We start from the raw sequence: 12467 nt of genomic DNA, 5'->3' as shown, positions 1-12467 counted from the left end.
ATAATATGAGATAATACGAGTATATTAGTGAATGGTTTTCACAGTATATTATTTATATTATTCAGGCTTTTATTTATCATCCCAGCCCTAAGCTCAGTTATTACAGCTAACTCTTCTTTTCTCCTTGTAATATCTGTAGCACTTGTATTAAACAAAATACAAGTATTCGTGTACATACAGTCAAACAAATAAACATCTTAGTCACTTTTTTCTTTTATGGTAATTTACTGATAATAAATTGAAAGTATATTAGACAATTTATAAGTTCCATTATGGAAGATAATACGTATTTCTTTGGTCAGTTACTCAGGCGAGAACTTTAAGCTGACTAACAGATTTTAATTTCAACAATAGTTCATTTAATATTTAGCGTACAAATGTTGGGTCCGTTTTCCCCTTTGGGGCTCAAATTTTACGAAACCGTTTCTTAGTGCTCACTTACACTGTAAGAGGAAACTTGTGCGCAAATTTCAGCTTCTTAGCTCTTGCCGTTTGGGCTGTGCGTTGAACTCCAATCAGTTAGTCAGGACAAACTGTTTTATAAATAACATATATATGTATTTCACAAAATATAGAAGCTCGTACAGTTAAATAAATGAATGATAAACAGCCGAATAAAAATAAAAGTTTGTTATTCTTTAGTCAATTATTCTTATATTAAATGTTAGCTCCAGTTATAATTTTTAATAGTTTTTTCTTATATTTGATCCTAATATTTTTCATTGCAAGTCATTTCTATAGAGTTGGAAATTTTCAAAAATAACCAAGGCCAAGAAACAAGCGCTTTTTTTCATTTTATTCATTTTTATATCAACTTTTTAATTGTTTGAAATTTCAGTTGGTGCAATTAAATGGCAGCTCGTGTCTAGTGTTTGTTTCCATTTGTGCCATTGTCCTTCAGATTCAGATTCTGTTTCTGCGCTCGCCTCGACTCTGTTGCATGCACTCAATTATTTTTGGTTTCACAGTTTCACAATCTATGGTAAATTTGTGAGTTTTGCTGGCACAGCAGTGATTAGCACATGGCAGCGACTTAAGCATAGATCCGAGGCAGTATCGTTTGCGTTAAGTCTCGCAGCTACTGAACTGGCTTAACGCAAGTCCTGGCTGGCTCAAGTAACACGCACGCACACGCACACCCACACCCACACCAACATGCAAACTGACACGCACAGCGACCATAAAATGCGTTAACTTTTACATTACGCTCGCTTGCTTTAACTGCTTTAGAGGCCATCGCCCCTCACTCTTCAGCATTTACATCCACATCCACATGAGCATCAGCATCAGCATCAGCCATCGCATATCACACGCAAACAACGCGGACATTTCATGACAATGCCTAAAGAGGCATAAAAATATGCGCAAGATTGAGCAACTCAAGCGTCAAATCAGCGCTTAATTATGGCCAACATTTGGCTTTACCATATATTCTATGTATTACGCATACGCCCGATATGCCATTAAGGCCGACACGCAATGCCAGCGGCCACTGTCGGATTTATGACGGCTACTATGCAATAGCCTGTCATAACATAACAATCAGTAAGCAGCAGCAGCAGCAGCAACAGCACGGGAGCAAGGGCAATATCAATAGCAAGGGCAAAGGCAAGGACAAGGGCAGGCAGGTATCAAGGTCACGAACAGGCCACAGAAATGTTGCAGCAATCATTTAAACATCGACGATTCATGCTGATAGAATCGAAAGAACAAACGGATGTGTAAGAGACAGACAGTTGTATGTAAGAAAAAGCTATACATTTTGCAATGCTAGCTTCGGAGAAATATTAAATTCAACTGCAGATACGACTTCCATGAAATTGCAAACAATTGATTTCCAATGCCCAGAAGGGAGTTAATTATTTGCAATGCAATGCAGAATTCTTAAAACGTGTGCCCTCAACCAGCTCTAAGCAGCTTAGCGTAACACCACATAACACTTTACATATACAATTGATATTTGGTCGAAGGACATTCCGTTTTTGGTAAACAAAAATAATCATTTTATCTTTATTTTTATCAGGGACTGTAAATAATGATTATTTTGTTATTTTTAAACGAAAAAATTCTTCACTTATAGTAGCTTTGAGAAGGCAGGGTCTTTACAGATATCCTTTTCTAAACATTATCTATTCATTTTCACAATGATTTATATTTTTTAATTTATATTCATTCATTAAACATTTAAAAACTTAATTAATGAAAAAGTTCGCCTGGCCTCACTGATTAAGGTTATATATAAATTTTGTCCTTAATCCTTAAGAAAAAGTTAAAATTACAGGTTGAGTTTTATTTTGTTGCTCAAAAATAATAATTTTTGATTAATATTTAAAATAACACTCAAAAATAATTATTAAATTTTTAGTGAATGAATAAAAATGAAAAAATAATCATTATATTGTAATTTTTTTAATAACACTTATAATGATGACTGTCCCTGATTTTTATTATACTCTATTAGCAACAATTTGCTTAGATATAGAAGTTAAGAGAAAAATGATTCCATTAAGCGATAAACGGCTTACAATACTATTTCAAAATTGCAAATATTGGAACTAATAATTTAATTTTTTTCAAATTATGCCTTCTTGGACTCTACAAGTTTTGGAAGCTCTCTCCTGTTGCGCATCTTGGTTGATGCAACGCAGAACTATAGAACCAATTAAAATTATTGAAATTTGCGATTGCTTAAAATGAACTGACAAAAGAAAAACAAGAAATAAATAACGGTATTTTCTAGGAATTATTAGGTGAAAATTGTAAGAGATAGGCGAAAAAAAAAACAGTTCTTTGCTTCCGTAATTTTTAAATATTGAAGCGAATAATAATTTTTAATTTATCGAACTATAGTACCTTTTTTGTTATTGTCTCAAAAATGCGATTCTTTATATTCCCAACAAGAGTTTTGAGGAAATTTGCTTCCAATTGCTCCACTTCTCTTATTATAGTTACTCGTATTTATTCAATCAAAACAATACTAGGAACATGTATGGAAATGCGAAAATGATTTGCTTATAAATTGGATGCAAAGTATAACTGTTTATTTGTTCTTCACGAAGTGAAAACACGATTTAATTTCCTGTTCAAAATACATATTTATGATCATAATTAATTGAGGATTTCTAAAAATAATGTTGAACAGTAGATATGTAGAAAGGACATCAGACCACCACACCTACACGAAATGCCGTTTGTCAGTCCATGCTGACCAGCAATTCGTATGTGTCTGTAAGTCATCTGCGTTAAGTGGTCTTGGCCCCGACGGAAATTAAGTTGTTCTCTGCAAAAATCAGATGGCAGATAGAGCGGCTTTTGTCCCCTAACTTATTTATTTATCAGAATGAATATTCGAATGCCAAAAATAAAAACAACAACTGATGCTGACTGGCGAAATTTGTCGTTTGTTCTGCTCACTTTTTCTACCCCATCCGACCGAAAAGGCCTTGCAATGTTGCAAAATTGTCACGACACAATGCAAAAGAAAAAGCTTTTAGCTCTGCAACTAACACATATATATATATACTTTTTTTGCTTGGTATTTGTTGTTGCCTCAGTCGGAGCTACATTCGCATAATTCGATTTGATTTAATGCTGTACTTGAATATTTGATGGACCCAGTAATGTATGCAGACTACGCTCGAAAGTCTCCTCCGGCTTTGTGCACTTTGTTTCCCATTAAATATGCATACACATGAGACAATCATATACTACGAGTGAAATCCGTATATGCGGGTGTTGGTGTGGTTCTCTCTACTCTCTAAGATTTTATTGTTTTCATATCTTTGACCTTCAAACACAATCGTAAGCAAACACACACACACACACACCCACATCAAGTGTGGTTAGCTTTAAAGTGACACAGAACTTTAAGTCGCTCCAGTCGGGTTTATTACACTCGTATTTCTGATATGTTCTACCAAATTTGCAAGCCAATGCAACAAGTGTAGCAAAAATTTGGCAAGGAATGCAAATAACTTGCATGCCAAGCCAAGTTGGCAGCTGTCGGCTGTTAAGCACTTGGAGAAGAGAAGGTCGGTCGCAGTTATCTAACGTGCCAGAGCTGTACATACTCGCAGAAACAGAAATCGCAAACACATATCAAATAAAGTGGGCTGGAATTTTGGAATTTTTGGCTTCTTGCACAAACAAGGTTGCACAGTTTTGGGGACAGCTAATAAGGATATATGCAGCTTATTTATTATGTGCTGACTGTACATGAGTGACACACACACACACACACATAGCACATATCACATAGCACCCAAACGCACCCAAACACAAACATGCACCCACATAAGTATACTACTTTGTGTGCGAGTTTCTTCAATATGTGGCCAACCCCAATGGCATGCCTTTGAAGTTTTATTGCAGCAGTGCTCGTGTATGTGGAGTGTGTGTGTGTGGTTGTGTGTGTGTGTACATGCCACAGCAATTTTATGTTGATTTATGTACATTTTTTATGCCGACCCATGTTAATTGCTCGAAAAATGCGCAACGTTTAATATTGATGTGCGCTAAATGCTGATTCGCATTTTTTGTAGCATACTTATGAGCGCAGACATTCCATACTCATCTGCAATAATTACTAACACATATGTATACTTGTATGTGTATATACATATATGCGCATGCATAATTCAAAAATTAATTGAAAAATTAATTTAAAATTAATTTCATGCGCACTAATGAACCGCAACCGAATCAAAATTAATTCAAACTCATACTACACGCCACAATTTTCCGAATGTCTGTTTGTGTGTCTGTCTGTTTGTCTGTCTCTGTCTCTGAGAATCAGCATCAATTGCGGTCATTTGTCACAATTTATGGCACATCTTGATTCAGAGAAGTAGAGAGAGAGAGAGAGACCCGCACATAAACAGAAGCCTAATTTGAACTTAAGTATGCCAAATGTCAGCCTGTCACATCCTTCGTCCTGTCCTGCATGCTCCCAATGGGTACAAAACTGCAGCGTTTAATGGCAATTCAATGGGGGCCATAACGAGGCCCAACAAAAATAAATGTGAATGTGTGTGGAAATTGCATTATTTTCTATCCACAAAGACACGCACACACATACGCACGCATAACTCAAGCATGTCATGGGCGTAATTGAGTGCATTACACATGATTGTGATTGTGTGGGTAGATAGCAGCCATACGACCACAACAACAACAACAACAGCAGTAACAACAACCACAGAAAAGAACGGTAGCCTAGGGACCCTAGGGGCGTGCCGCAAACGACGACAGGCAATAAAATAATGCTGGCATAATTTGTGCTCGGGCACACAAAACAAAAGCAAATGGCCGACCACACACACAAACGCACACACACACACACACACACACACTCACAATAACACTACATTGGTAATGTGCACAACGATATATGCTGGGGTCGTACCAGTTCTATTTTCAGCTAGTTCATGGCCTATAAATGGATCTACTTCCCCATTGATTCATCGGAACGATTCATTGCTGCACAAAACAGTTATTGCAAGATCCGCTAGAGGGCGCTCTCACTAACACCTCCAAATAACTTTATATCTAATAGCATATATCGTTTAAAAGTTTTTGTTTGCACGAAATATTAGTGAAATAGTTATAGTTTTATAGATAGGGGAGACGAATTCCACTTTCTCAAAGATTTTATGGATCTACGTGTTTCTCGTGAATTCCCGAATTCTCGCTATGCTATGCTAGCCAAGATGTTACAAGAATTCCTAATGGTACCCCATTTTACACATTTGAGTATAACTGTAACTTGAGTTCCCAGCTACTTCTATTATGTTTTCTATGAGTCTATGTGTGCCCATTTAGGTGTCTACGGACGCATCAGAAAACAAAAGAAACAGGGGAATACGGCTTGGTATTGATTTCAGAGATCCTTGCGTTAATATAGACAGACGAACACGGCTATATCGATGCCTCCTGTCATCGCTGATCATAAATATATGTACTTGTACTTTCTGGAACTGTGTTTCTTATAACTTTTCATAGGATTAACCGATTAAGATCAAATATAGAGAATTATATTTAAATACTGACATGTCCAAAGTTAACCTTATCCAGATTTGGAATGTGTATTTTTACTTTTCCTTCTATGATTACTACTAATGCTTAATATATTTATAGTATTTTAAATAATAATTATTGACTCAGGTCAATGGCGATGGAATTCAATATCACTAAAAGCATAGGATATACCCTAGGGCGATTTACGGCTACTAGAGCAAATCGGTCAAGGACGATTTTGCACCGTAAATCAGGCGCTCTGGCATGGTGATGGGGCTGTTAAGCTGCTCAATGAGGATTATCTGTAAGATGATCAAATGCTGGAAACTTGCCAAAACGAGGTTGTCATTTTCAAGGAAACGCCGCATGAGAATCTGCTATTATTTATGGGCACTTGCATGAATTCCCCGTATTTAGCGATTGTAACATCACGACTGTGCAAAGGTAACACCGTATACCTTCTCTACATGACTCAAATTCATGCATTCAATTGGGCTTAGGTTCATAAATCTAGTAATCGGACGTGTACTTCTACCATTCAGATCCAGTTCGGTTTAAAACACATATAATTTCTACAAATAAGGATGCTTCTTTTTTTGATTGCCTGCCGTCGACTCTGATCCTAGAGAAAGCGCTGATACGTACATACGTATGTACGTACATTTTATTTTTTGATGCAGGCGCTATCTAACCTGTCTATCTTCATGGGCATACATATCCATACATGAATATGAATGTTGAGCGTGTAAAGACGGAATAAGCTTAACGCTTAATGTTTCCCTGAATTCTTCAGAATACATATGTAGCGTTGTTAGCTGACGCAACCGTTTAACACAAACGGTAAATCGCTCGTAAATATGCGATCAGCTGAGATGCTAGAGATGGGCATGTGTCGGCTTTTTTCAGCGCGTTCACGTAATTGGCTATAAAAATACACGAGTCCGTATGCACGGTGTATGGATACACACATTTTTGTTTGAAAATGGAATAATTAGGAGAACGTCAATATTTAATTTATGATTGTATACATGTGTAGTCCAATTTTAAGGATCGATATATGTACATACATAATATTACTTTTAGGTAAAATATTAAATTATTTTGAGCAAATGTTGTTAACATTAACATTGTTACTTTTTGGATATGCACTGCAAATCCCTTGCTTTTTTCAACAATAAGATTGGTCTTCAAGACCAATTTCAAAAAACCGAGTATGCAGCTTTTTTGTATTCTCTTATAGATCACAAAAACAAAAGTTGAAGTTCATCGGTGAAAAAGTGAATATTTTTCAAACAATCTTTGGAGCTCATTTTCCCCCCTTAGGAGCTCAAAATCCCTTCTTAGTGCGCACCTACACTATGATAGGATACTTGACCCCAAATTTCAACTTCCTAGCTTTTACCGTTTGGGCTGTGGGATGTTGACGCGGTTTCCTTTTCTTGTCCTTTTTTCAGGAAAACTCCCATATTTCAGATCCCACGAAAATGTTTTTTGTAGATGTTGTAGTGCTCGGGATTAAAAATGTCATGCCCACCAATTTCTTAGAATGTTATTTATTTTTGCAGAACAACGCATATGGTTTAGTTTATCATACACGTGCTAACTAGATTAGAGTTGAAGATCGAGCAGAGAAGCGCTCAATACAATGAAATCCGATTTCGTTAGCCAGCCGTTATCTATTTTGAATTTTTAATTAAAGCCCATCATCGGCGTCAGGTAGGGGAGCATCCTCGATTTTGCGTATCTGCTCCCATGAGATTGGGGATATCATGATGTTTGAGGTCGGAGTCATGCAGTACGGGCAAGAGCGAAAGTCCATCAAATATATTACATTCGGATGCACCGGACATTTCTTGCCAATGCGTCCGTGGAAGTAATGATGGCAATTGCCGCACTCATAAGCCATCCGTTTACGATCACAAATGCAGTCGAGCTTTAACAGCCGACACCCGACAGCGGATGACGATACGTTCATGGCTGTAGAACGAACAGAACAGGCGATCTCTTGTTTTATGGAATTCACAAAACTATTCCGTTTTCACTATAATTACCTGCTCCGCCCAAGTGATGAGTGAGTGAAGAAAAGTATTTTTCAAATGCACTTTTTTGATTATGAGTGCTTATCGGCCCGCTTCTTAAGAATATCACCCGAAATGTATTTTTCAACGTCTGAGACGGCTCTGTGAGAAAAAAGTGTCCTAATATTGATTTTAGAAAGCTACGACAGCAGTTATAAAAATTTGTATTGTCAAATATATCATCGTCCTTTCCAAGTCGGCGGCAGGCTTTTTTTAAAGGAGGTGGCACTGCCAGCCTGTCATATCGAGTTACTTATAGCTGTCCGGTAACTCTGCTCGATTATTTTTACAATTACTGTGCTTTTTTGTGGCACGGGCGCTGTTGATTTCGTTAAGTTCGAATTTTAGTTATTCGTGAATATAAATCGAAAATACAGCTTTGGGGAAAATCTAGTCATGCTTGGTTTTTCTTTTGCAACAACTTCGATTTGTATCAAGATATTGAAACGCCGTTCCTAGAAGCAGACTGGAAACGGTTTGATTAACAATCGACTTAATCGATAATTATTATTATTTTTTCAAAAGGTCGAAAATCGATATGAAAGTTTTTAGAAACAACGTTTTTCGTCACTGCCTGAGTGGAAGGGATATTCGAATCGCGCTTAAGGAATTTTGAACTAAAATTTATTAAGTTTTATTTCATTTTATTTATTTCTTTTTATTAGAAAGATACGATGGACAAACTTGTTCAGTAATGTAGAATTATTTAGCTTACTGCGCCTGAATAATCGCATTATAGAATAGGTCTGTAGAGTATATTTGAATTGGTAAAATAACAAAAAGTTTAACGAAGTTACTATTCAATTCAAATAGTTTTTTAAATCATAGAAAAAAACGCAGCAAAAAATACGATTGATCTTTGCAAAATTCGATTCAATCGATCGATCTTTGAAGAAAATAATGATACTCGGGCGTACTCTAACGAGTTTGTAAACGACCATTAGAAAAAGCTAAAATTGTACGTTTTTTCAAATAAAAGCTAAACAGAACCTGATTAAAAAAATGTTGCATTTTGTACAAGTTGGAAAAACACGAGAACTGGTTTGATTTCTGTCACTGATAGATGCATATAAGCGAGTGGTCAGTTCTGTTTTTAATTTTCCAGGAAGTAGCTTTTTAGCTGATATTGTGAAGAACAAGAAAAGTGCCTTACAATGTGAAATCAAGGAAAAAAGGTTAAATGCTTTTGTATAATGTGCTAAATCTTTAAACTATGCCACCATAAAAATGTGTAATTGAGATTTATGAATAGTCTTCAAAACAATTTGCAAGATTTTAAGTGAAATAAGCTAGTTCTGGAGTGTGAAGAGTTAATGAACCAAATATATCGGTTCAGCAGTACAACAGCACTGGCACAGCCCCTCCAAAATACTCATGTGGCAGGCAATTGAGATGTTGAGTGAATATGGCTTGGTTCGGGTTAGTGAGTGGGGTGTGTTGGTCTCTCTGCCAAGCGACGGTCATGTGCGATTTCCGTTTACGTTTTATTGGCCACATTTGGATTTGTAGGACTTGTGGCCATCACTTCGATATCCACATTAATATCGCGTCCTAAAATAGCTCGCTTGATTGCCCAGCCAGAAATGATATTGGACAATCGCCTATACTTATGCTGTCCTTGAGGATTGACTCTTCTAATCACCACTCTCTCTCTCCCTCTCTCTCTCGCTTGTAGGTCTGCGCCATTCAGCACGTCGACGTCTGCATGTTTAACAATGGCAAGTTCAAGAACGTTGTGGCCGATTCGGACGCCGCCTCGCCATTTATTGACCGGACTGTGGCGCCGGGCGCAACACTCAACACCACCGTGGCATTGCGTCCGCAACGAGGCCCCACCAAGAACTGGATAGCATTGGAGGATACGCTGCAGCGAAGCACCGAGCCGGACGAGATAACCGGCGCCATAGCCGCCTCGGCCATACGCTCACCCAACTTTGTGCTGCACGCTGCTCAGCTCTTGGCCGGCGGCAATCAATGTTCAAGTCCAGCCGTGGCCATACCAACACCACCGGCCCCGCCATCATCGGGCAGCGCAGGCAATGCCAGCGGCAATTCTGGCTCCGCAGATGATCGAAACGTATTCGCCATCTACGTATCGTACTATGTGAAGGTGAAGCTTACGCTGAGCGGCATGGGCGGCGAGTTGTCGCTAAAGCTGCCCTTTGTGCTTGTCCATGTGGACGAGAGCCAGCGGCCGGGCTATCAATCGGCCACGCTCAGCGAGCTGCGCATGGAGAAGCTGGCGCTGCAGGATGTGCCAGCAAACCGAAAGAACGGCAACAAGTTGCGCACCGGCAATGGGAACGATACTGCGCTGGCCGAGATCGATGACGGGCCCTCCACAAGCGCCGCAGCTGCCGCGGCGGCAGCAGCCACCGCCTGCACCGGCGGCACACGCGTAGCACTGGATCGCATCGAGTCTGTCGATGATGAGTTCAACATTCGTGTGCCCATTCCGCCGGCTTCGCTCGTGCAACAGAATAGCTCCAACAAGCGGCGGCTGCAGCGCAGCGAGACTTTGGCACGGGATCTAGACGAGACAGAGGAGCAGTCCGTGGAGATGGCCGGAGAGGGGGCAGCCGAGCTACATGTGGTGGAGCTGCATCCGTCAAAGGGGCAAAAGGGAAAGGCAAAGGACACCGATGCGACTCAAGCAGGCGCAAGTAAGGCCGAGGATGGAGAACACGGCCAAGGAGAAGGTGAGGGCCCACAGGTAGCCGCCGAGACTGGCGCTGTTCCCAAGACACCAGGTGTGTGATTCTGATTCTGGTCGCAAATGTTTGTGAAGAAGAAGAAGCCATAGTTGATAATGCAGCATAGGAAGGATTAAGAAGGATGCAAATGTAAATTAGCAGGGCCTTAGGCCGCGTTTCAGGTTCGGTTTCAGGCACCGTCTAGGTCAGTGCGGTTCAGTTTCAATTGGTTTCGGTGTGGGTCTCGGTCTGGGCCAGGTTTATTTTTATTTACCTGACCCAGCCCCGGTCTCATTCCACAACTTGAAGCAACCGCACTTCATAGCCCCCGCCCCATCCCACTCCCCCAAATAGTCCGTGCACAGGTGCAGCGCATTATTTATAGGGTCATTAAGTAGATTGTTAGTTTTAGAGAACTCTCCAGTCAATGGACAATGGGAGGTAATGGTAATGAGAGCCAATGAATGAATATTTGAATGTTGTGTACGTGTATAATGAATGATGTGCAAGGTTTGTTATTTATGTATTTGGAAATTGCATTAAGATAGTTAGATATTGATGGAATTGCTAGTTATTGATAAGCGATCGATGATTGATTGATATTATGATGTATATATGTTTGTGTACTATATGTCCGAATTGAGAATGGGAATGTTAAAGTTTTAGCTAAATAAACCCGTTCCGTACTGGACTGCTCCTTTGATGATGGAGAATGATATTATAGCATAAAAATAAAATTCTTTAAAGTTGATTGATATTCGAAGTGATTGATGATTGATTGCATGATTTTTAGATGGATTGATGGCAAACAATGCTATTGCATTCCAATTTTTAAACAGGCAAATGAATTGAGATTTGTTAGCAAAATGTTTGTGCAAGCTAAAGCATTTGATTGAAAGAGAAAGCATTGATTTGCAGCAATGATTGAATGATGAAACATATTCCCCAAAATACAATTCAAATTAATCGTTTCACTTAATACAAACGTGTACTATTGCCACAAAACTTGACAAAAATCCCTAAGCGGGACACACATAATTGTTATTGAAATAATAAGGTTATTCCCAAATAATAAAAAAAATGACAATTTAATTTATAATGATAATAATTCATTTCAAAGAAAACTTTGTAATTGCTATCGCTTTCACAGAACATACAAACATGCTCGTACATTGAAAACATTGAATGAAAATTGAATTAATACACGATTACACACACACACACACAAACAGAGAGAGTATATGTATTCATATATATATATATATATATATATATATATACTGTACGTAATAAAAGTACACACAGTTTACAAATTGATGTTACAATTAAGAACAATAATTTAATGCCGTTAAAGTGTGCATTAATCACTCATATACAACAACAACAATAACTACAAAAAAGCAACAAATTTATATACAGCGCATACGTACATGCATATGTATGTACGAGTGTGTGTGTAAATGTTGCGGTTTCACCTGAAAATATCTACCAAATGCCTCTGATGCACATATCTGTGAAACTCCAATTGTTTTTTTTTTTCTTCTTCTTGTTAAAAATGAAATACCTTTAATACAAAAGAGAAACTCAAACATTGTAATATATATAGGAAAGCAATTAAATGTTAACCAAGCAGTTTATATCTACAACTCAACAGTATTGAAAAAAAACAAGGAGAGACGAG

At 38.3% G+C, this 12467-nt stretch overlaps 1 protein-coding gene and 1 long non-coding RNA gene across 2 annotated transcripts in view; one reads left to right on the top strand and one right to left on the bottom strand.

The window, feature by feature from the left end:
• The window catches only part of LOC115629478, a 90341-nt gene extending 79490 nt beyond the window's left edge, over positions 1 to 10851 (top strand). The window contains exon 7 of the mRNA XM_030525948.1: positions 9769 to 10851. Coding sequence (XP_030381808.1) covers positions 9769 to 10851 — 1083 coding nt within the window. The remainder of the gene's footprint in view (positions 1 to 9768) is intronic.
• Positions 7553 to 8146, bottom strand: LOC115629521. Its single transcript, XR_003995926.1, has 2 exons — positions 8067 to 8146; positions 7553 to 7992 (listed from the first exon to the last, which is right to left on the bottom strand). It is a non-coding gene; the product is annotated as an uncharacterized LOC115629521 (long non-coding RNA).
• Positions 10852 to 12467: the final 1616 nt, after the last annotated feature.

Source organism: Scaptodrosophila lebanonensis, unplaced genomic scaffold (assembly GCF_003285725.1).
Source record: "Scaptodrosophila lebanonensis strain 11010-0011.00,11010-0021.00 unplaced genomic scaffold, SlebRS2 tig00000155-arrow-arrow-pilon, whole genome shotgun sequence".
Classification (NCBI taxonomy): Eukaryota; Metazoa; Arthropoda; class Insecta; order Diptera; family Drosophilidae; genus Scaptodrosophila; species Scaptodrosophila lebanonensis.
This window is presented reverse-complemented; position numbering and strand designations above follow the sequence as displayed.